The sequence below is a fragment of the Sander vitreus genome, chromosome 8, assembly GCF_031162955.1.
Source record: "Sander vitreus isolate 19-12246 chromosome 8, sanVit1, whole genome shotgun sequence".
Classification (NCBI taxonomy): Eukaryota; Metazoa; Chordata; class Actinopteri; order Perciformes; family Percidae; genus Sander; species Sander vitreus.
This window is the reverse complement of record NC_135862.1, coordinates 8,018,895-8,045,503: the sequence shown is the minus strand read 5'-3', so window position 1 is coordinate 8,045,503 and position 26,609 is coordinate 8,018,895. Positions and strand designations below refer to the sequence as shown.

Here is a 26,609-nt window from a genome sequence, read left to right as displayed (position 1 = left end):
ACAGTATAAGAAAAGAAAACAGTAGAAAATGGAGCCCAACATAGAAAGAGAAGGGCTGACATGCAACAAAGGTTGTGCGCTAGGTTTGTGGAACTGGATTTCACACTAACGGTGCCCCCCAAAAATGCTTTAGCAGAGGTAAATTGACAATGTTAGACATAACCTTTAACATCTTGTGTCATGACCAAGCTACCTGATGTTTAAGAGTATATCTTTGAATTGGTTTCGCATGATACTGAACTCGCATCCTATGAAAATGTTTCTGTACCAACATTGTTTGCTTGTAATACTGCAGCGATGCAATACACATATTTTGTTAACAAACCAGAAAAAGCCCTAAACCTTTTTTTCACACAGTCTAAAAGAAAACCAAATATTGGCAATGAAATGGCTGCATTCAGCAGATAACCCTGGATACCAACTTTGCTTCGGTTTACTTGTCAACTCCTGACCAAATTGGTTTTATGCACTGCGTTCAAAATGCTGGTCATTCAACAGAAAGGTGTGTTCATTTCATTTAAGGTCAGGCTAATTACACTTTAAAATCACTGGGAATAGTTGGTTAAGCTTTTGGTCACAATGTCGGGTGGTTTTTGAGTCGGTACATAGGAGTCCGACAAATCCAAACAAGCATTTCTTCTACACAGAAGTACGCACGTGTTCCGAGATTATAAATAAGCTACTCTATTTCTGATAAATCTAACATACAGTAGGTGATAAATATATTTCATACATAAAAGGTTTTACATTTGCAATGATAAACTGTCTTTTTCCTGCCTGGTTGATGGGTGATGAAGTGTCTGTTTACATCTGTGGTTTAAAGTCACCTCACCATGCAGGTGTATTGGGGATGGGGAAGTTGGAAGGGCCTATACAGGTAGATGTGCATTAGAAGAGGTCCAGGTTACAGTTGTTGTCCCAATGAAGAGTTTGTCAGAATTTGGGCTAAGTGTTGAGGTCAAGGGTTTAATGTTTTGGTCCACTCCTGTCTGAGTTCTGAGGTCTGAGTTAGAGGACTTTCTGCTGCAATGCTGCTCTGACAATGCACTGGAGAATACAAAGATGAGAACACAGAGACAAAATAAGCATCTTCATAAATAGGGGTTTTGCCATTACATTTTTTTATAAAGTGTTGCTAGTTTGGCAAAGACATTGTGTAGGCGTATGTATAGAATAACTAATATTTACGGTAATTAATTGATTATTATTAATTTGCTAAACTCAAGGTTAAAAAAAAAAAAAAAGTCAAATTATGAACTTCCAAGCACACACCTGTTGGGGTCCTTGGCTCTGCTGCCCCATGTCTGCCTGCAGAGATCTGCAGTCGATGTCAACAGTGGTAATATCATGCTGTCACAATAAAAGACCAATATAGCATAAGTGTACAAAATCAAAGTGATGCCACTAATTAGAGAATGGAGTAGGTAGTATCTTGCGTCATTCCCTTGTGGTCGCATGATCAAACCCTTTACCTTTTGGTGAGTGAGAAGGTCAACTCAATGGGCAGCATGAGGAGGGCCAGCAGATCCATAACTGCTTTCACTGGAAGGAACTCAGTGAGCTGAGACCACTGGGTGTCGCCACATTGACTGTCCCTGCACGCCTCACACAGCACTAACACACACACACACACACACACACACACAGTGTACATTACACCAACTTTAATATCTGTGTCATATTATTTTCTGTGGTTTATTTAGGTTGGGCTCCCACATTCAGTTCATTCATCACATCATAAATTAGTTTTTAATGAATTATTAAGGTAAGTTAATTTTGTGAGCACAATCTAATCATTAAACATGTCTTATCTTTTTCATGTGGTAGATTTAATTTTATGCAAGAATGTGCATTTGTATTTTATTTTTCATTTTAACCTTGAATTTACCACTTACAATGCACATCTCCAGGGATGATCCTGCACTGAGGAGCTTCACAGGAGCGTGTGGTGGTTAAGTGCTTTGCCCAAATGGTTATTGTATCCTGCCTCTGGGCATTTAAACCAATGCAGGAACAAGTTTGCTTCCAATAAACCCAAGGGCGTAACTTTGGGTTCAACATTGGGGGGGTTAAGAGAGTTCAGAAATTTTAAGCATATCAAATCATTACAACAATTTGTGCCTTTTCTGCATCCATTTATGGTGCAAATGTCTTTATTTATATAAAGGAAATTATTATTATTAATTTTGATTTTTGGGGGGGTTGTAACCTCCCCATCCCCCCTGTAAATTACGCCTATGAATAAACCTAAACCTTACATTTAATCGTACCGCTCACCCTCTTTGAAGCCAACTAAACCCTTTCTTAGACTTAAAAACGTGCCAACTGCTGACACCTGCCCCCCCCCTTACCTTTCTTGAAGCTAACTGGGAGGTGCTCTATGACTTTCACATCCAGCCACCAATGACCTTCCTGATGAGGGTTTTGTCCATTCAAAAGTGTCCTCACGGGCTCACAACAAGCAGGTTTGACTGTGTCCGTCTCCACCATCAAACTGAGGGGAGGATACTGTGTTCCAAGCAGATCTATAACAGACAGTTGACTGATAACATGTATTAGTTGTCACTACATGGTGTGAACCAGAAAAATCAAAGACTCAGTAATGAGGAGGATGAACGTGGAGAAACTTACCTCTTTCTCTCAGGAAATGAAGAGCATCCACGTAGCCGTTGTGGCAGATCTCAGCCAGCTTCTGTCAAAAACGAAACATTAAATTCATGAAGGTTTGTTTGCTCTTTCTTTACATTACAGAGGACTGCTTACACATCTCAAGATACATTTTTTTATATATATGTGTGACAGAAAGGAGAACTAGAGATTTTTCTCTACTGTGAAAGCTCTAAGTTAAAAAACAACAACATTGTTTTAAAGAAAAAGCACCCACTTCAAGTGTGGGAGGGAGGAAGGATGTACAGATCCGATGCACATTGCCGGTGTTGACCTGGATGCTAAAGTTGCTATAGTGCACTTCGAAGAAGTTGAATGTACCCTCTGTGGGGCAAATGTCGCTCTCGCCAGAGAACGGGGCCATAGTGATGGTGTTTCTCTGCTCGAACAGAGGCATGTTGTTGCTCAGGGCTCCATCTATATAGAGCTAAAGAGAAATGAAAAGAAATGACTGAATGTAGTCTAATTCTGTACCCTGATGAATGCGTATTGCATGAACTCTATCTTTGTCTTCATGTAAGAGGCATGTCTGAATGGATTACCAGGCGTAGTTTAGACATATTTGTTTAGTGCATTCAAGGAATTATTTTGACATTCAACTTTTTTTGGTTTGCTTTCCCCTCTGCCTGTGTATTCTACTTCAATTACTGATGTTCCTACATTACCCAGAGTACCTTCTGCAACTCCTAAAGAAGGAGCGTAAATATTTAGCTATGACTTTAAAGCGTCATTAGAGAGAAAAAAAAAACGCTTGATGGTGTTTTTTGCCCCCAATGTCTCCTTCCAGGTAGCGCTGCGACCGCTGCCTTCAAGGCACCTAACCCTAACCTTAACCCTAACCCTAACCCTAACCATAACCATAACCATAACCAGTGCCTAATCCTAGTGCCTTCCAGGCAGCGCTGCCTGGAAGGAGCCGTTGGGGGCAAAAAACACAGATAAACCAAAAAAACACCAATATTTAGATGTGAGAAAAAGCTTGGACAGTACCCCTAAGTTTAAGTCTTCTGGCTGCAATGCATGCTGGGCGATTGAAGCTAATGTCAGTGAAGAAACTAGTATCTACTGTTGTTTATTGTTTATTGTTTGTCATTTATTAAAAGGATCCCCATTAGCTGATGCCGTAGCAGTCAGCTACTCTTCCTGGGGTCCACACTAACACACAGTACATACACATTACATCACAGACAACCCATTACAAGAATATATGTAAAATCACAGCAATGTGTCTCCTTGTATGACTGTTAAACATGGAAGCACAATGGCAGCTCTGAAAAGAACGCCCAGCTTTTTCTTCCTGTGTGACAGCAAATGTTTGTATTAAACAAGGTAAATAAAGGATTTCCTAGGAATAATAATAACTAAAACAAAATAAGCCCTGGAATGCTAGTTAGACTTTTTTTCCCCTTCTCCCTGTGCACAATGAAGTAGGTGAGTGCCAGAAATCCTAATTTAGATTTTTTTTTTTTACTTCTGATTATGGGGCTTTAAAGTGGCCATATTATGCTCATTTTCAGGTTCATAATTGTATTTTGAGGTTGTACCAGAATAGGTTTACATGGTTTAATTTTTGAAAAACACCATATTTTTGCTGTACTGCACATTGCTGCAGCTCCTCCTTTCACACGCTGTCAGGTTTCTGTTTTAGCTACAGAGTGAGACCTCTTAACTTTTGTAACATCTCTGTTGTCAGTTGCACATGCGCAGTAGCTAGGTGAGGATTACATGAGCTAGTGCCAACTTCGGCCTGTACAAGGCAGGATTAGCCGGGAGACTTCTTCTAAACTAGGGCACACTTCCAACTTTGTGTGGAATACCTGCAGAACAGGGACATGTAAGTAGTTCTATACAATTTATTTTGTAGATTAGGGTGAATTTGTGTGTGTTGTAGCAGTGTTTTTGCCATTGAGAACGAGCTGCTAATGGTTAGCCACCTAGGCCCCTTGTCTCGGCTAGTGACTGAAGACAGGACACATTCAGAAACCATATCTCACTCAAAACAGCACGGATGGGTTTTTTTTCAAAGTTTGTATGCGTGTGGAAGCACCAGAGACACAAAATAACACCCCAAATCCCAGAAAAAGTGTTTTTTTTCATAATATAGGCACTTTAAAGTAAAGAACACACCATATTGTATAACCATTTCCTTCTTATCCTCTCACAAAAACCTAACTTTGGAAATGTACGGTATATCTACTCACCACTCCACGGTACGAAGGTGGGATGGAACCACAGTAAACAGGGAAAAAGCAACTGCACATCAGAGCCTGCAAAGGTAGACAATGCAGAACCAAACTTCAGATATCAGACCCTCAGCTCCTGGCATACTATCACAACAGATGCTGTGACCAGACTGCAAACCTTTACTGCCTCTCTCAGCTCTCCATTCTACCTGAATGAGCTCCTCTCTGCTGTCAAACTCTGACACCAAAACGTTCTTCCGATCAGCCAGTCTGGTGAGGGACACGCAGAGCTTTCCAGAGGCACGAAGGTGGGCGTCTGCTGGAAGCTTCTCCAGCAGGGTGTCCCGTACTGTCCGCAGCAGACTGAAGGTCGGGTGGAAAACTCCCAGCGTGTGTTTTCTGGCCTCTTTCGCCACGGTCAAAACATCAACACAGAACTGCTCTGAGGAGGAACATGTGGAGAAATCAGTCAGAGTCAGAACTGATAACATTGGGCGCCTGGATAGCTCACCTGGTAGAGCATGCGCCCATTTATAGAGGTTTACTCCTTGATGCTGCGGGTTCAACTCTGACATGCAGCCCTTTGCTGCATGTCATTCCCCTTTCCTCTCCCCTTTCATGTCTCCATCTGTCCTATAAAAATAAAGGCCTAAAATGCCCCAAAAATAATCTTTAAAAAAAAAGAAAGAATTAATAACATTAAACCTTTAATCAAATTAACTTTTTATATTTTTGTCATATTTTCTTTAGCTATTTTTTTATCCTTTTGGATCTTTGATGTATTGAAGAAACAAAATTTGTACCCCCGACTAACTTCTTTTAGAGCTGAAAAATGCATTCTGGGTAATAATTGACTCTTGTTTATAGCTGATTTGTTTCTCATCTCTTCTTTCCTTGCTGTTGCTTTAATGGTTCTAGTAATTTTTGTCATTATAATTTAAGGTTGTTACATTAATAAAATAGTTTTTATTGTTTGTGTGTTTGTGTGTGTGTGTGTGTGTGTGTGTGTGTGTGTGTGTGTGTTTGGCCTCCCTTTGCTTTGCTAAACTCCTCGACCTCTGGAATTTGCTCTTACTATTGCATGAACTCTGCGTGTGTCAGTAAACTTGCCAAGTAAAATATTTACTCCAGGTATGGTATCAATAACAGCACTTGCGATAACATATGGGACAACACCTGAGATAACATATCCCTGACCTTTTCAGGGCACTATAATTACTACAGAAAGAAAATGTGGCAGACATAAGTAGTGTCTGTAAAATATAAATAGATACTTTATTGATCCCCAAGGGGAAATTCATATCATAATAATATCATATAACTTTTATAACGTTTGATTTAAAAAAAAAAACACATGGCTTTTATTTGTTTATATTCACCGCCACACTGACAATAAAGGGCTGATTGACTAATAGAGTATGAATAAAAGCAAAATATATGCAAGGAAAAACTTTTTTTTAAATAGGTGAGACACAAGTGTTTAGGCAGATTTTGCATTGAGAGATGATTTTATGGAAAGTACCCCATGCCAATCTCTAGGTATGGTGAAGGGGATGTGATGATGTGGGGCTATTTTCATTCCAAAGGCCAAGGGAACTTTATCAGGATGCATAGTATCCTGGATCCATGAAATAACTGGCCTTTTAAAATAAAACAAATCTGCCTGCCTCTATGGGAATTTAACATAGGGGTGTGTATACTTATGCCCCCCCTGTATTTTAAGGAAGAACATTTATTTATTTACGAAACATTATTCATTCACAAAGAAAATTGGTGTCCTTAAAAGGTTGGATTTTTCCTCTTTCTTTTAATTAAGGCATTAAGATCAATTTCCAAAAGATGATTTTTGTATTCCTCTTTTTAGTCAACTTTAGCATGGGTTCATAAACTTATGAGTGCCACTGTATATGTCTAACTTTCATCGTCTCTTTTAAAGTTAACTGGGCTGAGCCCTCTGTTGTGTTTTGACAAGAATTATTTCACAAGAAGGAGCTCATGCCTTTGAAAGGGTAACTGCTTCAGTAGCTAATCATTAACTGGGCTGTATGTAATATATTTTGTTTTTTTTGGCTTGATTTGCAAATAAATGAATGAAAATGCCCCAAAAAAAAAGAAAGAAAAAAAAAACACGCATCCGCTTTAACTCTTACCCTTTGTGTTGACTTCGGGTCACATTGGCGTGAAAAACGTCGGAAAAAAAAAAGTGTTTTTTTTCAAGGTTGACGGGAAGACAACACAAGGGTTATACCTCTGCACTCTGCCTTCAAATGTATAATTTACCGGTGATGTGGCACACGTCATTGTATTTTTATATTATAGGGTTGGGTGTTCTTTTCTCCAAGAGAGATGGGATACTCACACATCGTATCTTTTTTAAAGCCCTTACTGGAAAATTACCTTTCAGATTTCCTTTGTCACTCAGATGGGCTGAATCAGACACACTCTACTGACTGACTGGCTCTTGCTTCATGTTCCATGAGCTTAGTCTGAATTTGGTAAAACTGCTTTTAATTTAAGTGCATCTGACTCCTGGAACAAAATACAGCACTTCCTTAAAATCAATTCACTTGGACATTGACATGAACACACTTTTAATCTTAAACCTCCCCACCTCTACTTGTAATTGTTTTAGATAGCTGCATTTTATTTATTTTAATTTATCTTTGAAATGACCTACCATCATTTTTTACAAAACTACATTATTTTACAACTTACTTATCCTAATGTGTCTATCAAATTATTTTTTTCCAACAGGAAAGTTTTCTTGGCATGGTATGCCTTTTCTCTGTTAGTATATACAGTATCTGTTTGTTGTTGTTTTTGCTTTTCTTTGTTTTTGTAATTGACTCGGTCATAAGGGTCATTCCTCTATGATCTCTCAAGTACAAATACAGGTTGAATGAATTGATCATTGTGAGACAATCAACAAATGTCAGCCAAATGTACAGTAAACTCACCGATGGGAATCCCAACAGCCAGAGCTGCAGCCACGAGACAGCCAGATGAAGCTCCGCAGATCTTAGAGGCTCCATGAACCAGCTGTGGGACCCGCTCAAGGATACAGCTCAAAGCTCCCAAGTAGTAAATACATCTGAATCCACAGCCTGCAAAAGAGATGTTCCACTCCTCGTCCCAGTTAAACATCTTCTCTGAGGTTTCCATCAACTTAAATCCATCTATCCGAGTTCAGCTGGTGCATTTGGATTTCTTTCAATATTCGCCAAGATGTAAACACTGTCTTATCTCTACTACATTCATAGGTGAAATGTACAGCGCTTCAGTTGGTAGTATTGCACAACTTACTAGGCTCAAATGTCACATGTTTCAAAATAGAAAAAGGCTGGTCACTTCACCTTTTTAGTGTATTTAGGTCAGCTGCATGACATGTGATACTGTTTTCATAACTTACTTTCATAACCAACTTCCTGGGTACAAAGAGGGGCATGGGGAACAACAACAATGTTATTCAGAGGGATTGCTGTACTTGTACCTTCCAGCTTTTGACTTGTTGTACATCATTATACAAAGAGAAACACAAGTACAAGTTTGAAATACAATATATGAAGCTACTTACTGTATGGAAATAATTTGTATCCAGCCTGTCCAGATTTCCCATTTACTTATTATTCACTGGATTATTATTATCATAATTTCTAGATTCTGCTGCTTTTTTGTTTGTTTTTAGAATTATTATGGAGGACTTGGGCACGGTCTCTGCAGATACAGACACTGCCACACATTTCTAGAGGGTCATAAGTAATGATTGAGAGGGATTACTTTTTTAAGAGTGTATCAATTTTTTTTTTTTAGGAAGGTCCTACAAGTTTTTGTAATTTTATATATACACATACAGTGGGGAGAACAAGTATTTGATACACTGCCGATTTTGCAGGTTTTCCCACTTACAAAGCATGTAGAAGTCCATAATTTTTATCATAGGTATTCTTCAACTGTGAGTGACAGAATCTAAAACAAAAATCCAGAAAATCACATTGTATGATTTTTAAGTAATACATTTGCATTTTATTGCATGACATAAGTATTTGATACATCAGAAAAGCAGAACTTAATATTTGGTACAGAAACCTTTGTTTGCAATTACAGAGATCATACGTTTCCTGTAGTTCTTGACCAGGTTTGCACACACTGCAGCAGGGATTTTGACCCACTCCTCCATACAGACCTTCTCCAGATCCTTCAGGTTTCGGGGCTGTCGCTGGGCAATACGGACTTTCAGCTCCCTCCAAAGATTTTCTATTGGGTTCAGGTCTGGAGACTGGCTAGGTCACTTCAGGACCTTGAGATGCTTCTTACGGAGCCACTCCTTAGTTGCCCTGGCTGTGTGTTTCAGATCGTTGTCATGCTGGAAGACCCAGCCACGACCCATCTTCAATGCTCTTACTGAGGGAAGGAGGCCGTTGGCCAAGATCTCACGATACATGGCCCCATCCATCCTCCCCTCAATACGGTGCAGTCTTCCTGTCCCCTTTGCAGAAAAGCATCCCCAAAGAATGATGTTTCCACCTCCATGCTTCACGGTTGGGATGGTGTTCTTGGGGTTGTACTCATCCTTTTTCTTCCTCCAAACACAGCGAGTGGAGTTTAGACCAAAAAGCTCCATTTTTGTCTCATCAGACCACATGACCTTCTCCCATTCCTCCTCTGGATCATCCAGATGGTCATTGGCAAACTTCAGACGGGGCTGGACATGCGCTGGCTTGAGCAGGGGGACCTTGCATGCGCTGCAGGATTTTAATCCATGACAGCGTAGTTTGTTACTAATGGTTTTCTTTGAGACTGTGGTCCCAGCTCTCTTCAGGTCATTGACCAGGTCCTGCCGTGTAGTTCTGGGCTGATCTCTCACCTTCCTCATGATCATTGATGCCCCACAAGGTGAGATCTTGCATGGAGCCCCAGACTGAGGGAGATTGACCGTCATCTTGAACTTCTTCCATTTTCTAATAATTGCGCCAACAGTTGTTGCCTTCTCACCAAGCTGCTTGCCTATTGTCCTGTAGCCCATCCCAGCCTTGTGCAGGTCTACAATTTTATCCCTGATGTCCTTACACAGCTCTCTGGTCTTGGCCATTGTGGAGAAGTTGAAGTCTGTTTGATTGAATGTGTGGACAGGTGTCTTTTATACAGGTAACAAGTTCAAACAGGTAATGAGTGGAGAACAGGAGAGCTTCTTAAAGAAAAACTAACAGGTCTTTGAGAGCCGGAATTCTTACTGGTTAGTAGGTGATAAAATACTTATGTCATGCAATAAAATTGCATGCAAATTAATTATTTAAAAATCATACAATGTGATTTTCTGGATTTTTGTTTTAGATTCCGTCTCTCACAGTTGAAGTGTACCTATGATAAAAATTACAGACCTCTACATGCTTTGTAAGTAGGAAAACCTGCAAAATCGGCAGTGTATCAAATACTTGTTCTCCCCACTGTGTGCATATATATATATATATATATATATATATATATACACACACACACACACATACATGTATGACCTAGTGCTGTTTTCTCTTTGTTCCAACAGCATCTGTGACTAATAAAACGTTTTTGTTTTCTGTCCGTACTATCTATATTTGAAGACCTCCGTATTTTAGCTGCTTTTTAACATCAGGTTAGTAATCGGTAATAAGACCTTTTGTCTCACTGGAGCTTAAGTTCTTGAATGCTAAGGCAATTTGTTTTGTTGTTCTTTGTTAAAATGACAAAGTGCTCAAATTCTACTATAAGAAGACACTCATTTCACCTTGAAGCAGCATTAATAGTTAATTGTTTTGTCCACTTGGGGGCAGCAGAACAAAACACTGACATATTAACACCTTGTAAAGTTATGTAGAAAAGTTAGCAAACTGTTGCCCATTTACAAATCCAGCAGACACAGAGGAACATTCATTTAGAGTTGTGTTTCTGTCCACCCAACGGATGTATGTCCAGTATTCTACCACCAGCTGAGAAAAATATATGGCTCTTTAGCTGCTAAATGCTCCACCATGCTCACCAGCTAGTCTCTAACTTTGTCTGTCTGCGGTTTGGTGCTGAGCAGGTCATGTATAGCTTCCTACTGCTAGAAAGACCAAAATAATTAGCTAAAAGATGCTAAAAAGCTCCAAAGAGCTGAGAGGAACTGCAGTTGAGTAATGATTCTCAGTGAGATACTTCCACTTACAGTGCCTGAATTAGAACCAAAAAGGTGCCAGTACTCTAATTCAGCAGTTACATGACATGATCATTGCATGCATCTTTGATATATTTACTGTATATTAATTGGCCATTGTATGACCCTGAATCAATGACTGTTAAGACTATTGAGACTCTAAGGAGCCTGATTTGACAGCCAATCTCACAGTTGAACAGTCTACTTTTATTTAGGGAGTGAGGAGTTGCAGCGTTCGCCTAGACCGGCAGGGGAGGGTATATATCTCTAGACACGGCACCCTTGCTCTTCATGGTCATCAGATTCCATATGGGGGTGCTGAATGTCTGTCTGACTTTACATAAGAAAAGAAGACATACTTCACTGATCCCACAAGAGGAAATTACATTACTTCACTCTGTTAGTTATTACATACAGGCCTGAAATACACATGCACTAAACTGACAGATGTCAGAGTGAGGGGGCTGCCCATGAACAGACACACCGAGAGCAGTTGGGGGTTCGGTGCCTTATTCAAGGCATCAAAATGGTCTCTTTACACCAGTCCACACTTCATACGGGGACTTGAACCAGCAACCCTCTCGTTCTGAAGCCAAGTCCCTACAGACTGAGCTACTGTCACAGGTATAAATATTAGTCATAGACTTTATATACAGTATATGATATTAGCCCATTAATAATACTGTTAACTTTCAGAAGGGTACTCATGTAGACAAAAATCAAATGTACAGGCTTATTTCAGGCACTGCACTTGCAGAGTAAAAGAAGTCGTTAATATAAAACTATGGATTAGTGAAGCTTTAACAGACATAGAACCTTCTTTTTTTCAAAAGATAAACTCATGGGAGAGAGCTGGAGGATGAGGGAGGACATAGATGTCCAGCAAGCCAGAAGAGTTAGTACTACTGTACATACATTTAAGAAACCCACTGATTTTCTTTGATAGTGACGCCACAAAACACAGGATATTTTTGCAATAATTTATTCAACATTTGCTTTCTTCTTTCAGTACAATATCCAATTATTTTTTATTATCAATTATTATTAATTATCCAATAGAGTTACTTGAATGCAGAAAAGGACACTGAATCATCAGTTTTCTTGAGGTCTGAAGTTTGCTCGCAAGTAATATTTCGGATCCACCCCACAGCTCTGCCCAAACCCCAGCCTGTACCTGCGCTTTTAGGCAAATCTGTGGCAGCTTCACCAAACCCAGAGGTGGGGCTGACAATGGGTGTGAGAGGTGGAGTCAAAGGCATGTGGTCCAACTCCTCTTGTGTGTTCCAGGTGAGGGTAAGACTGGAGGGGAGAGTGGTTTCTGAGGCCGTTGGGAGAGTCTTTGTCTCTTTTCTCTGATTCAGGCTTAGTGGCAGTCTTGACGACTCCCTGGAAAAAGCACAGGGTAGAGACAAGGATTCATCTTGTGAGGAATGGCAGGCAGCTGTTGTGTGTCAGTTCTCCACTTTGCTTCTCCAGAAAGTTTATAACAGTGGCATTTAGCTCGAAGTACCACCAAGCGGGAGGTTTTTTTTCCCTTCTTTTTCTCAAAGGCATTTCATTTGCACAACACAGTCTGCACATTTATAAAGATCTGGACAGAAGAAATGATTACACTGCATACCGGTCCTTGTCTTTCCAAGCATTTTTGCACATGTCTCCAGCCATGCCGTAGAGCCAGCTCATGTCCCTATGTACATCTGGGATCCAGTCCACAAGTCTAAGAAAGAACAGCCAAAGTCTTGGCGAGTCAAATAGCAAATAACGAAAAATGGACAAAACAAAAGCAAACAAAAAAAAAAAAAAAAAAAACTTATTTCTGGCAGGAAGAATAGATAGACTGAAAGAGGTGATTTAATGCTACTGTATATTAGCAGCTTATGTCAATAAAAAAATAACTTTATTTCCAAAGCAACTCCAGCTGTCAGAGATGTAGTGGACTACAATATTTCTCTCAAATATAGCAGAGTAGAAGTATGAAGCCTCAATGTGCTTAATTGTAAGATACTGAAGAGACTTAATGCCCTAGATACTGCAGCAGACTATCCTTGAAAATAATAATAGACCATTATCATTACCTAAATATCCATCTGTGGTTCATAGTCAATTATACATCTACGCCAAAGTGCAAATCATGTGAAGCATTTGTTGTAACCTGTTTAGATTTCATGATCACAGAGGAGATAGGCTTGCAGTCCGTTTAGCTATATTAGAAATTATTTGGACGATGGTATTGTAACAGGTTGAACAAAGCCTGGCTAATACACCGTACCTCTGGGCTAGAGAGAAGGCTGAGTCAATGGGTCGAGCACAGGGCATCTGCAAATAGGAAATCACCTTCTTTGGCAGGTACTCGGTCATCTGGGATAACAGACCAGCATCCGTAGTATGCGCCTCCCTACAGGCCTCACAAAACACTGACACAAACACAGTGAAAAAACAAACATTACATATTTAGTTTTACAGCATTACATTTACCTTACTGGCGTTGGTATATATATATTTTAAGTATGAATGAGGATGTCCGTGCTGATCACAACCATGTCAGCCACCCTGTCCTTACCTTTTTTGATGGCAACTGGGAGGTTTTCTATGAGCTGTGGATCCAGCCACCAGTGTCCTTTCTGATGTGGTTTCAGTCCATTCCGTTGTGCGTTCTCATTGGACTCTTCAGCTTCAGCCAGCTCCTTCATCTTCCACTCACAGCAGTTTGTCTCCAAACTCTTCATGGGACTATCGGTGCTGATCAGATCTGTGATGGGCATTTAAATTGAGACATTTTCTGCAATAAGAAGCACTGGAATACTGCTGCTAGTAGAATAAAAAAAAACCAACACTTCTTCCCCTATCCCATTAATATGTCCTTACTGTTATCTTGTAGGAAGCAGAGAGCATCCATATAGCCCTTCTGGCAGATTTCAGCCATTGCCTGTAAAATAAAAAAATAAATAAAAAGGGGTGCTGGGTGAGGATGCAAGCTAAATCTGCTTAATCTATATCAGGGGTCTTAAACGTTTTTTTTAAGCCAAGGACCCCTTAACTGAAAGAGAGACAAGCAGGGACCCCCTACTACATATATTGTATAAAATGAAGTTTTATATTAAACTGGGCCTACAATAACAGGTAAGGCGGTCTAAAACCTTTATACATACCTTTTTTGCATAAAATATAATAATAATAATAATACTTGTTGGCATGATTTTATAAATCATGTTTTAATGTTAGGATGATCTGTATCTGTGGATGGTTACTTTACCTATAGGCCAGTAAGCCCATCATCAGGGGCAGATTTATATTTGTTGATAATGTTAGATTCCTGTTAAGACTTTTAAGTTTTTAAAAAACTTAAAACATTAAGACTAATTTGGAGGTCCCCCTGCATTGACTTTGAGGACCTCCTAGGGGTCCCAGAAGCCCTGTTTAAGATCCCTGATGTATATACACAATATTGCAGGCGTTCAGTCCATTGGTATCAACATCAATGGAACATGTTTGTGTGCTGTACATAGCAATAAGCAATTTCTGACCAGCAGAAGGCAAAAAGGAGACATTAAAAGAAATTTTAGTCATTCAGCCAAACTTTGGATGAGGGAGGACTTAACAACAAACTTTGGAAACATGTTTTCATCTCCTTCAAGACACATGGGTGGCCCATAAGTGTGGATATCGGTTAGTGTTAAGATTATCAAATAGCATATTGTCTCACTGTAGAGGAATCCTGTACTGGTTTGACTCCTTTGCATCATCTCTGAACTTTAATGCCTTTTCTACGCTTAGAGATGTCTCACATAAATGAAATAGTTGCATGACAGATACTTCAGGTTTAATGTAAACAAATATAAATCTTTTAACTGCTGCAGCCGAGAGTCAGTAGCTTCTGTGTCTCACCTCAGGCGGCGGGGGGAAGAAGGTGCTGGTGAGTCTGTATACGTTCTCTGAGTTGACCTGGATGCTGACGTTGTTGAAGCGCACCTCGTGGAAGATTAGCATGCTATCCCGAGGGCAGAGGTCACTCTCGCCGGCATACGCAGAGAACGTGATCGTGTTTTTTGTGTAACACTGAGGCTGGTTGTCACTGATCGCACCGTCCACATAATGCTGAGTGGAAAACGAGGAAGTTGATCAGTGGAAAAACCATAAATGTATTAAGGCACACTATAACCATCATAAACATAAGTTCTTATATAACATAATTATGAACATTGTCCATAATATTGTACACTGTTATCATGAAGATGTAATAAAACATATGCAGTAACTAAATCCACCTGATAGGTAATATTGTGCAAGTATAAAGTTTGAGTGGACTGCAACCCCCCTGTATAGATTAGAATAAAGTCACACAAAATAACTAAAACTATGTGACACTTTGTAATTGTTGACGCTGTGTCTAAGAACTGTAGGTTGAACTTTAGAAATATTAGGAGGCAGTAGTTTGTGGTCTAATATTTTGTTGCATTTTTCCGTAAGGTATTGTAGAGCTTGTGTATTTCCTTACATGTGCATTCACGCCTAAACCCTTCACTATATGCCAGAATTTGAACATTTAGGGCTGTGCACTCTGGTAGCAGGATAGGTCTACTACACCAAGACTAGTGGCCACAACACAGATAAGTTGAGGTTAAGAACATCAATACCGATTAAAAACAGTTGACATTTTGCTTTAATTTAACCACATGAGGTGGCATTTAACTCAGTCTAGATGCAGTTTCAAGGTAAACTGTTCCCCATAAAGGAGTACTAAATTATGCTGAGCTGGAACGTTGACCGACTGAGTGAAGCTCACTATAAATGTCCTGGCTTAAGAGAAAACGTTGCATGTCCTAGCTTCCTGGTTCACTCACCACTCCACGGTAAGTAGGTGGTATCACACCACAGTAGAAAGGGATGAAGCAGCTGCATAAGAGGGCCTGGAAAAAGGCAGACATTACTGCAAATTATTTACAGAAACAAAAACCTCTCTGTGGTTACACAAACGCTAAGTTCTTTAAAATTTCGACAAGAGTTAATACCATTTTAAGTCTTACTTTAAAAAGAGACAGGGCTGGTTAAAATTACAAGATAAAATCAGATATGACCGTAAACTATTGGAAAAAAATCACTCCTCCAGTTCTGCTCAAGGAAGGTACGGCCCCCACATATTCCTCAATTTACAGCTGCATCCGTTTTAAGACACTAAAGTGTCTCTGAAGAGTTTCCTCTGGATAAAAAGGCTTAGCTTTCCTCTCAAATTGTAAAATATACCTGAACAAGCTCCTCTTTGCTGTCAAACTTCGTCACTAGTTCGTTCTTCCCATCAGGCACTCTGGTCAGGGACACACAGAGCTTCCCAGAGGCTCGAACATGGGCGTCTTCTGGAAGGCCCTCCATCAGAGAGTCTCGTACTATCTGCAACAGATTGAAAGCCGGGTGCAGGGGCCCCAGTTTGCGCTTCCTGCCCTCTTTGGCCATACGCATCAAATCAGCACAGCATTTCTCTGCACAAAGAAACAGTAATTAGAGTGCATGTATTGTAGAAATGCTGAACTGGAAACTATTTATTTTCTAAATAAAAACTATTAAGGATCTGTTTGATTGCAAACATTTCTACATGATTAGAAACTCACAGCTGAAAAGTGTCTTTCACAAAACACTGCAGATGCACTTTAAAAATAGAAATCCTGAGATTTTAGAAATTAAGATTACCCAATCTGAAAATGAAACTGCCCATTCAAGTGTTAAGGTTATTTTTCTTTTGTTTGTTTTTGTGTTGGCATTTCTTGTTTTAAATTCCGTCTGTGTCTGGCTAGTTAAAACTCTGTGCCAAAGTGATGGAAGGTCAACTAAAGCAAAGAAAATCTCTAAACTGTGCACAGGTTGGTTACCTTTTTTAACTGTTGAATTCAGAAAATCTGAGTTGTCCAAACAACATGCAAAGAGCAACAATTCCACAGATCAAAAGGCTTTCTGGTGTATGTCCATGAGGAGACTAATGAGGTCCATGTGGGTACACGCACTGAGTCTTATAAAGTGCATTACATCTATGCCGAATTATATAATAAAATGTCATGATTTAAATAGCATCTTGAACATTGTTTCATTCAACCCAGCAATTTGCTAATTACCAACGCTGCGTTAAACTGGCAGATTTTTGAATGACGTTTGGTTAGTCGAGAAGGAACGTTCAGCTCACCGATGGGGATTCCAACAGAAATAATAGCTGCCATCACAGCACCTGCAGACGCTCCACAGATTTTAGAGGCATCTTGTATTAAGCGAGGGAACCGTTCAAGGATACAGCAGCAGGCGCCAACATAATAAACCCCCATAAAACCGCATCCTGCAAAGGAGATGTTCCACTCTTTCGTCAAATCAAGCATCTTCTCAGTTCCACCACAGAAACTAAAGTAGACAGAATCTCAACTTGTTGAATTGTAAAATGATTGGGATCACTGTTGGCCAAATGCTACCCTTACTTCACCTGCAAACAGCATCCAAAGGTGACAAAGATAACGGTTGTGTAATTTCCCATTTTATATAGTTTATGGCAATTTAGTTTGATTGGGAACTCTTTTCCTATTGGCTGGAAAAGGTCACATGGTAATAACAGAATGAGTTGGCAGTTTTATATACTGTCTATGGTTCGCAGCCACTGCTGGCAACTTCTCTGCTTACTGTTTGTTGTTATTATTATATCCTGTACTTTACATACCTTTCAGAAACACATTTTTGTTTTTTTTTAAAAATGAGCATTCCAGTGGTGGACTTTGGCGCATACAGCCTGAGTAAGGAAGATGTTACTGACGACCAGATGCGGAACTTAAGCAAAGAGTTGAAAACAGCTTTTACAGAAGTTGGTTTTGTTTTTCTGAAGAACACTGGGATCACTCAGGAGGAGGTGAGAAAAGCAAATAAAGTGACATTTTTGTATAACGTTTGGTTTGTTGCAGTGGTGGAAAAAGTATTCAGAAAAGCTGTAGTTCCACACTGTGAAAATACTCCACTAGACCAAAGGTAAAAGTCCTGCATGCAAAACCTTACTAGAGTCAAAATGTCAGCTACAGAAAACGACTTCGGGTCACATGATCCCGTTTTAAATTTTTGTTCTATATCAGAAAACATGGGACGTAGAAATAAGCGCTGAAAATGAGTAGAAGAAAAATTTAAAACGTTGGAAAAAGCAAAAACAAACTGAAAACAGGCGTCAAAAACGTCGGGGAAAAAAAGTGTTTTTTTTCCAAGGTTGAAGGGAAGACAACACAAGGGTGAAATGTAAATGTATGTAAAGTATGTGTAAGTGAAAGTCAGTGTTTTAGTATTATGATGTTTTGGATTAATATTACTGTATGCTAATTTGAATTCCTTTATACTGTATAGCCTACTGTTGGTAATCTACACAATGCAATATATTCTAGACCATCTTGTGTTTGTATCTCTAAATTCAACTTTTCATGGTGTCAGACAAACAGCCCTGTTTTCAGCTTTTTAACGATGCATTTTCCAGCTGATCCAATTTTTTAAAATAGATTATTTAGCTTAATTGTCTCGACACTTTAAGGAACAATTTATCCTTTTGTTTCTTCAAACATTCAAAGTCAAAATCACTAAATTTGGAGATGCATGGTTTTCACTGGACAGGAGGGGTATGCAATATTGTAATCTGAAAAGTAACTAAAGAACTCAGACAAATGTAGTGCTTAAAGTGGAAATGCATCTTTTCTCCTGGTGTGTTTGGATAGGTGGATCGTGTTATGGCCATATCCAAGACATTCTTCCTGCAGCCAGATGAAGTGAAACAACCTTTCAACAGGAAAAGCTTTGCCAACAATCCCAACCACGGCTGGGTGTCTCTGGAGATTGAGAAGTAGTGTCAGAAAATGAACACAACTTATTGTGTGCTTGCCTGCACAATTTACTTGTTATAAATTTAAACAACTTCTTTTTTTTTTAGGTTGAATCCACGTCAGCCTGGAGACCTAAAGGAGGCATTCAACTATGCTTCACTACACCCTGACATTGTAAAGATTAACTATCAAAGCTTGACAGACTTTGATCACATAAAAGAGTTAGAAAAAAGTTAACTTTATTCTATATTAGTTTGGAGGTCAAATTACAAGTTACTCTATAGGGGGTGTTTTTGACCAGAGAATGTTCTGTTCTATTTGCAGCCTGATTGATGAATTAATCTGCTAATGTTATCAGCCGACATTGATTTATCAAAGATATATCAGTATCGACAGATACAGGAAACAAGAAATTGCGGCACAATAATGCCATGATTGAAATGTATTTGAGGTCATTAAAAAAAACGTCTCCCATTACATGTTCCCTAGAGAGCAGAGTCAAGTCAATTTTATTTATGTAGCCCAATATCACCAATTTGCCCCAAGGGGCTTTACAGTCTGTACGGCATAGGGCACCCTCTATCCTTATCAAGTGCCCTGCTCAGCCCATATTTCAAAACTGCAGATAAATAGATGTTTCAACTTTCAAATATGAATATCAGTGTCATCCTCAGAAATCCAGTATCCGTCAGGATCTAATTCCGTTCTCTTCTGCTGTAGAAATGGCCACCTGTTAAAGGGTTCCAGGAGGTCCAGACGTCTTTCTTCCAGCGCTGTACAGAGCTAAGTCTGCGGGTGCTGAGGGTGATGGCCCACAGTCTGGGTCTGAACCCGGAGGTGTTCCTGAGTGCGCACCGTTTAATAGGAAGTATGTACACTTACTACTCTCACTTTGGAGTGTGTTATTGTTGCCTGGGTTTAAGCTGAGGACAGTCAATGAGTCTAGATCAGCTGATGTGTTGCAACACTGTGATCCTTTGTGTATCCGAATGGAGTCTCCTGAGCATGTGTGGCACATCTCACATTCCATCCATCCATCTTCATCCGCTTATCCGGGGTCGGGTCGCGGGGGTAGCAGCTCCAGCAGGGGACCCCAAACTTCCCTTTCCCGGGCCACATTAACCAGCTCCGACTGGGGGATCCCGAGGCGTTCCCAAGGCCAGGTTAGAGATATAATCCCTCCACCTAGTCCTGGGTCTCCCCCGAGGCCTCCTCCCAGCTGGACGTGCCTGGAACACCTCCCTAGGGAGGCGCCCAGGGGGCATCCTTACCAGATGCCCGAACCACCTCAACTGGCTCCTTTCGACGCAAAGGAGCAGCGGCTCTACTCTGAGCTCCTCACGGATAACTGAGCTTCTCACCCTATCTCTAAGGGAGACACCAGCTACCCTCCTGAGGAAACCCATTTCGGCCGCTTGTACCCTGGATCTTGTTCTTTCGGTCATGACCCAGCCTTCATGACCATAGGTGAGGGTAGGAACAAAAAACTGACCGGTAGATTGAGAGCTTTGCCTTCTGGCTCAGCTCTCTTTTTACGTCTAACGGTGCGATAAATTGAATGTAATACCGCACCTGCTGTGCCGATTCTCCGACCAATCTCCCGCTCCATTGTCCCCTCACTCGTGAACAAGACCCCAAGGTACTTGAACTCCTTCACTTGGGGTAAGGACTCATTCCCTACCTGGAGAAGGCACTCCATCGGTTTCCTGCTGAGAACCATGGCCTCCGATTTAGAGGTGCTGATCCTCATCCCAGCCGCTTCACACTCGGCTGCGAACCGATCCAGTGAGTGCTGAAGGTCACAGGCCGATGATGCCATCAGGACCACATCATCTGCAAAAAGCAGCGATGAGATCCCCAGCCCACCGAACTGCAACCCCTCTCCACCCCGACTACGCCTCGATATCCTGTCCATAAATACTACAAACAGGATTGGTGACAAAGCGCAGCCCTGGCGGAGGCCAACTCTCACCTGAAACGAGTCCGACTTACTGCCGAGAACCCGGACACAGCTCTCGCTTTGGTCGTACAGAGATTGGATGGCCCTGAGAAGGGACCCCCTCACCCTGTACTCCCGCAGCACCTCCCACAGTATCTCCCGGGGCACCCGGTCATACGCCTTCTCCAGATCCACAAAACACATGTAGACTGGTTGGGCATACTCCCAGGCTCCCTCCAGGATCCTTGTGAGAGTAAAGATCTGGTCCGTTGTTCCACGACCAGGGACGGAATCCGCATTGTTCCTCTTCAACCTGAGATTCGACTATCGACCGAACCCTCCTTTCCAGCACCTTGGAGTAGACTTTACCGGGAGGCTGAGAAGTGTGATACCCCTGTAATTGGCACACACCCTCTGGTCCCCCCTTTTTAAAGGGGAACCACCACCCCGGGTCTGCCACTCCTTAGGCACCGTCCCAGACTTCCACGCAATGTTGAAGAGGCGTGTCAACCAAGACAACCCCTCCACACCCAGAGCTTTAAGCATTTCTGGACGGATCTCATCAACTCCTGGGGCTTTGCCACTGTGGAGTTGTTTAACTACCTCAGCAACCTCCACCAGGGAAATTGATGCCAATCCCCCCTCATCCTCCAGCTCTGCCTCTACCATAGAGGGCGTATTAGTCGGATTTAGGAGTTCCTCAAAGTGCTCCTTCCACCGCCCTATTACCTCCTCAGTTGAGGTCAACAGCGTCCCATCCTTACTGTACACAGCTTGGATGGTTCCCCTTCCCCCCTCCTGAGGTGGCGAACGGTTTTCCAGAAGTACCTTGGTGCCGACCGAAAGTCCTTCTCCATGTCTTCTCCGAACTTCTCCCACACACGCTGCTTTGCCTCTTTCACGGCAGAGGCTGCAGCCCTTCGGGCCCTTCGGTACCTTGCAACTGCTTCCGGAGTCGTCTGGGATAACATATCCCGGAAAGACTCCTTCTTCAGTCGGACGGCTTCCCTGACCACCGGTGTCCACCACGGTGTTCGTGGGTTACCACCCCTTGAGGCACCTAAGACCCTAAGACCACAGCTCCTCACCGCAGCTTCAGCAATGGAAACTTTGAACATTGTCCACTCAGGTTCAATGCCCCCAGCCTCCACAGGGATGCACGAAAAGCTCCGCCGGAGGTGTGACTTGAAAGTCTGTCGGACAGGGGCCTCCTCCAGACGTTCCCAATTTACCCGCACTACCCGTTTGGGCTTACCAGGTCTGTCCAGAGTCTTCCCCCACCCCTGACCCAACTCACCACCAGATGGTGATCGGTTGACAGCTCCGCCCCTCTCTTCACCCGAGTGTCCAAAACATATGGCCTCAGATCAGATGAAACGATTATAAAATCGATCATTGACCTTTGGCCTAGGGTGCTCTGGTACCAAGTACACTTATGAGCATCCCTATGTTCGAACATGGTGTTTGTTATAGACAATCCATGACTAGCACAGAAGTCCAACAACAAACAACCACTCTGGTTTAGATCAGGGAGGCCGTTCCTCCCAATCACGCCTCTCCATGTGTCTCCATCATTACCCACGTGCGCGTTGAAGTCCCCCCAGCAGAACTATGGAGTCCCCGACTGGAGCCCCCATGCAGGACTCCACTCAAGGTCTCCAAGAAGGCCGAATACTCTGAACTCTTGTTTGGTGCATATGCACAAACAACAGTCAGAGTTTTTCCCCCCACAACCCGCAGGCGTAGGGAGGCGACCCTCTCGTCCCACCGGGTTAAACTCCAACGTAGCGGCGCTCAGCCGGGGGGGCTTGTGAGTATCCCCACACCCGCCCGGCGCCTCACACCCTGGGCAACTCCGGAGAAGAAAAGAGTCCAACCCCTATCCAGGAGTATGGTTCCAGAACCAAGACTGTGCGTAGAGGTAAGCCCCCACCAGATCTAACCGGTGGCGCTCCACCTCCCGCACAAGTTCCGGCTCCTTCCCCCACAGAGAGGTGACATTCCACGTCCCCCAGAGCCAGCCTCTGCTGCCCGGGTCTGGTCCGTCAAGGCCCCTGACCTTCACTGCCACCCATGTGGCAGCGCACCCGACCCCAGCGGTTCCTCCCACAGGTGGTGGGCCCATGGGATGGAGGGATGTCCGCCACGTAGCTTTTTCGGGCTGTGCCCGACCGGGCTCCGTGGCAAACCCGGCCACCAGACGCTCGCTGACGAGCCCTCCATCTGGGCCTGGCTCCAGACGGGGGCCCCGGGCTTCCTCCGGGCAGGGTCACTTCATCCCTTCCTCGATTTTTCATAGGATTTTTGAACCATTCTTTGTCTGGCCCCTCACCTGAGACCACTTTGCCTTGGGAGACCCTACCAGGAGCACAAAGCTCCAGACAACACAGCCCTCAGGTTCATAGGGACACACAAACCTCTCCACCACGATAAGGTGATGGTTCCCGGAGAAGCACATCTCACATTCACAAAATTGTATTCTGCTGAGCAGGTGAAAACAAAGAGATCTGCCCACAGGCACAGAGCTGATAGTTTGTAGGGAAGTATAGCATTATCCATGTAGATCCCACTACACAAAAATTTCCCAGCTGGTTTAGTGATTTAAACATTCCTTTAGGGCTGTGATTATTTGCATTGTTGATTCATTTGCTGTTTGGTCTAAAATAATGTCAGAAAATATTGAAAAATGTTGATCAGTGTTTCCCAAAGCCCAAGATGACGTCCTCAAATGTCTTGTTTTGTCCACAACTCAAATATATTCAGTTTACTGTCACAGAGGAGAGAAGAAACTGGAACATATTCACATTTAAGAAGCTGGAATCAGAGAATTTTTATGTGTTAAAAATGACTCAAACCGATTATCAAAACAGTTGGCGATCAATTTAATAGTTGACAACTAATCAATTAATCTTTGCAGCTCTACTTTCCTCGCTCTAAAAACTAACTCACTAAGTTGCAGTGAGTGAGTCTTCTCACTCAGCAGCACAATGTTTGACTTGACTTACACGTTGGCTCATATTTACTGGAACAACACCTCTATTAAAGATATTCTCAGACAGCCGAGCCTTGGTGTACTTTCTTGTTCTTGGTTTTTAGGCCCAATGTAAACTCTTGTGATATTAATATACCAGGCAGGTCTTAACAGTGTTGTTGTGTCTCCTCTAGCTGATCAGAATGGCACAACACTGCGGTCTCTGTACTACCCACCAGTAAACCATGAGAAAGTGAAGGAGGGTCAGCTGCGATGTGGAGAACATTCCGACTATGGCAGCATCACCTTGTTGTTTAGCAGCTCTGAGGGTCTGCAGGTAACACCACTGACTAGGGCTGAGTATCGTTCAAAAAATCCATTTTAACAAAAAGAAATTACAACATTACACATTACGGCACAAATCTATTTATTTGTTTTTCAGCTCCTACTGCGTGAGCCTCGTCTCTGTGCGTAACGTAGAGTTTTTCCTGCGTCTCTGCGATGTGTAACGTTAGGCAATCACAGAAATGCTACATGCTTATTGGCTGACTTACGCTGATGAGATTATACCTAAGGTATCGAAATTTGGTATTGAATGACGAGGTATTTTTTTTATACTCGATACTAAGGAGGCAATTTGGTCAGTGCATAAATAGTATCAAATTCAGTACCCAGCCCAACCGCTGACATCTCCACTTCTGGATGCAAGACAATTACAAACTACCACTTAACCTTTGTCTTTTAAAGTCGAGGATTACTGTACCAGACAGTTGGAAATTTGTTTTAATATTTGTTACTGTCAAAGAAATCTTTAGGCATGTAATCCACCTGACACTTGTTAACCTTCAGGTGCGAAAACGTTCAGGTGAATTCATCTGTGTTCCCTTCGTCCCCGGAGCCGTCCTCATCAATGTCGCCGACCTGATGCAGCGCTGGACCAATGATCAGTTTGTCTCTGTGGTAAGTGGAGAGAAACATTTTGCAGATGTATATCACATCTGAATAAAAAACCTTTGGTAGTTTGTTTTACAACGATATGAGAAAGAATAAAAAAAAATGAATAAAAAAATGAATTATGTGATGATTTAACAAGACAAGTTCAAGGCCTAACTGGTCTACAAGAGGTCCTCTTTTTGCTTGTGAAGATGTCAGCCAAGTAAAGGTGTTTGATAGAATTGACAAAGCCCTGTTAAAGGTCCCATATTGTAAAAAGTGAGATTTCCACATCTTTTAAAAAAATTATAAAACAGGTTGAGGTGCTATATTATAAATATTTTGAAAGTATCAAAACGCTCAATCCACACAGCCCGTATTTAGAAACGATGCGTTTAAATGAGCCGTCTAGACTTCCGTACAGTTGTGTTGTCACAACTATACTATATATATGTAGAAAGTGCAGCAACAGTGCTGATAACGGTACATTCGCAAATGTACGTACATCAAATTCAGAAGACCCTGACAACACTGACCAATCCGAGCAGACCGGGCCTTTTGGGGAGGGGGACTTAAAGAGACAGGTGCTCAAATGGAGCGTTTCAGACAGAGGCTGAATACAGGTATATTCAGACAGACAGTATGAGAAAAATAATGGGTTTTTTTAACATTAAAGGTCATATGACATGCTGCTTTTTGGATCCTTTTATATAGGCCTTAGTGGTCCCCTAATACTGTATCTGAAGTCTCTATTCCCGAAATTCAGCCTTGGTGCAGAATTACAGCCACTAGAGCCAGTCCCACAATGAGCTTTCCTTAGGATGTGCCATTTCTGTGTCTGTAGCTTTTGAGGAGGAGAGAGGGGGGGCAAGGTGGAGAGTGGGGGTGTGGCCTTGACCAACTGCCACTTTGCTTGTTTGCAAGCCATGATGTCTCTCTCTTTGTCATGGACGGGCCAAATTCTCTGGGCGGGCAAAGCAGAGGAAGGGGAGGTAACCTTACTCCTTATGACCTCATGAGGAGGAGATTCCAGATTGGCCCATCTGAGCTTTCATTTTCTCAAAGGCAGAGCAGGATACCCAGGGCTCGGTTTACACCTATCGCCATTTCTAGCCACTGGGGGACCATAGGCAGGCTGGGGGAACTCATATTAATGTTAAAAAAAACCTCATAAAGTCAAATTTTCATGCCATGGGACCTTTTAAAGCATGTAAAAAATGTTCTGGCAGAAACCCCAAATACAAGTATGAAGCTTAAAAGGAGCATAATGTGGGACCTTTAAGAAATACTAGGATACAAATCCCAGCATAAGTAGAACTATTAATTACTAACTAACTATTATTGTCCCCTCCCCCTCAGCTCCACAGAGTTGTGCTGCCCCCTGCCGGAGACTCCGGCACACGTCAGTCTCTGGCTTTCTTCGTCCAGCCGGATGATGAGGCTCTGATCACCTGCTGCGACGGCTCCAACAAATACCCCCCAGTTACAGGAGGCGACTACCTCATGGAGCGCTTCAATGCCGCGTATGGAAACTGAATCTCTACCCCGCCCTATTCTGGCAGGCAGCCAGTGTATGGAGGCAAGAATGGGAGTAATGTGCTCTCCTCTTTTTGACCTTGTCAAAACTCTTGCTTTGAACTAGTTGGAGACAAGATAAACGAGACTGGGTGATACCAAAATAGAACTGGTTGCAATAACCAAGGCAGGGAGATATAAAGATATTATTTTTTGACTGTTTTTAATTGTAGTGTTTTAGGACCTAAAAATTGATTGATCCATACCTGGAATGTATTAATGTTTTATCAAGTTAGTTTTGTCTAAAATAATCAATATGTCACTTTAGATCCCACACTGTTTTTCCATTTTAAATATGATGGTGTCAGTGACTCAGTTAATGTGTATGATTAAAAGAGAAACAGACCTCAAA

General features: G+C 41.9%; 3 protein-coding genes across 4 annotated transcripts; 1 reads left to right on the top strand and 2 right to left on the bottom strand.

Annotated features, from left to right (window-relative positions):
- Positions 1-6: 6 nt before the first annotated feature.
- On the bottom strand, positions 7-8,149 carry LOC144521917 (patatin-like phospholipase domain-containing protein 2). 2 transcript variants are annotated; one of them, XM_078256591.1, is made up of 9 exons: positions 7,808-8,149; positions 5,060-5,292; positions 4,869-4,934; positions 2,885-3,094; positions 2,632-2,692; positions 2,352-2,525; positions 1,473-1,614; positions 1,273-1,350; positions 7-1,047 (listed from the first exon to the last, which is right to left on the bottom strand). In XM_078256591.1, exons 1-9 carry the CDS (start codon positions 8,010-8,012, stop codon positions 870-872), a joined length of 1,347 nt encoding a protein of 448 aa, XP_078112717.1. In that variant the 5' UTR covers positions 8,013-8,149; the 3' UTR covers positions 7-869. The 2 variants fall into 2 exon arrangements, with proteins under 2 accessions (XP_078112717.1, XP_078112718.1); XM_078256592.1 differs by having other exon boundaries at positions 5,060-5,287; positions 7,808-7,977.
- A 3,931-nt stretch (positions 8,150-12,080) lies between these two features.
- Positions 12,081-17,508, bottom strand: LOC144521485 (patatin-like phospholipase domain-containing protein 2). Its single transcript, XM_078256031.1, has 9 exons — positions 17,189-17,508; positions 16,261-16,493; positions 15,861-15,926; positions 14,905-15,114; positions 13,885-13,945; positions 13,580-13,768; positions 13,289-13,433; positions 12,641-12,736; positions 12,081-12,405 (listed from the first exon to the last, which is right to left on the bottom strand). The coding sequence occupies exons 1-9, from the start codon at positions 17,373-17,375 to the stop codon at positions 12,081-12,083; spliced, it is 1,512 nt and encodes a 503-aa protein (XP_078112157.1). The 5' UTR covers positions 17,376-17,508.
- A 97-nt stretch (positions 17,509-17,605) lies between these two features.
- LOC144521915 (uncharacterized) lies at positions 17,606-26,609 on the top strand. The gene is made up of 7 exons (XM_078256587.1): positions 17,606-17,893; positions 18,735-18,859; positions 18,947-19,013; positions 19,560-19,707; positions 23,944-24,086; positions 24,599-24,709; positions 26,042-26,609. The coding sequence occupies exons 1-7, from the start codon at positions 17,741-17,743 to the stop codon at positions 26,216-26,218; spliced, it is 924 nt and encodes a 307-aa protein (XP_078112713.1). The 5' UTR covers positions 17,606-17,740; the 3' UTR covers positions 26,219-26,609.

Excerpts from the sequence above, each read along its gene's own strand:
- LOC144521917 (XM_078256591.1), bottom strand. The coding sequence starts at position 8,012 with ATGGAAACCTCAGAGAAGATGTTTAACTGGGACGAGGAGTGGAACATC. Across the intron at positions 3,095-4,868 it reads CACCTTCGTACCGTGGAGTG|CTCTATATAGATGGAGCCCT; the intron begins GTGAGTAGATAT and ends ATTTCTCTTTAG. Across the intron at positions 2,693-2,884 it reads TCCTCCCTCCCACACTTGAA|AAGCTGGCTGAGATCTGCCA; the intron begins GTGGGTGCTTTT and ends CGTTTTTGACAG.
- LOC144521915 (XM_078256587.1), top strand. The coding sequence starts at position 17,741 with ATGAGCATTCCAGTGGTGGACTTTGGCGCATACAGCCTGAGTAAGGAA. Across the intron at positions 18,860-18,946 it reads GTGTCTCTGGAGATTGAGAA|GTTGAATCCACGTCAGCCTG; the intron begins GTAGTGTCAGAA and ends TTTTTTTTTTAG. Across the intron at positions 24,087-24,598 it reads GCAGCTCTGAGGGTCTGCAG|GTGCGAAAACGTTCAGGTGA; the intron begins GTAACACCACTG and ends GTTAACCTTCAG.
- LOC144521485 (XM_078256031.1), bottom strand. The coding sequence starts at position 17,375 with ATGCTTGATTTGACGAAAGAGTGGAACATCTCCTTTGCAGGATGCGGT. Across the intron at positions 13,946-14,904 it reads TCTTCCCCCCGCCGCCTGAG|GCAATGGCTGAAATCTGCCA; the intron begins GTGAGACACAGA and ends TTTATTTTACAG. Across the intron at positions 13,769-13,884 it reads CTGCTTCCTACAAGATAACA|ATCTGATCAGCACCGATAGT; the intron begins GTAAGGACATAT and ends TGCCCATCACAG.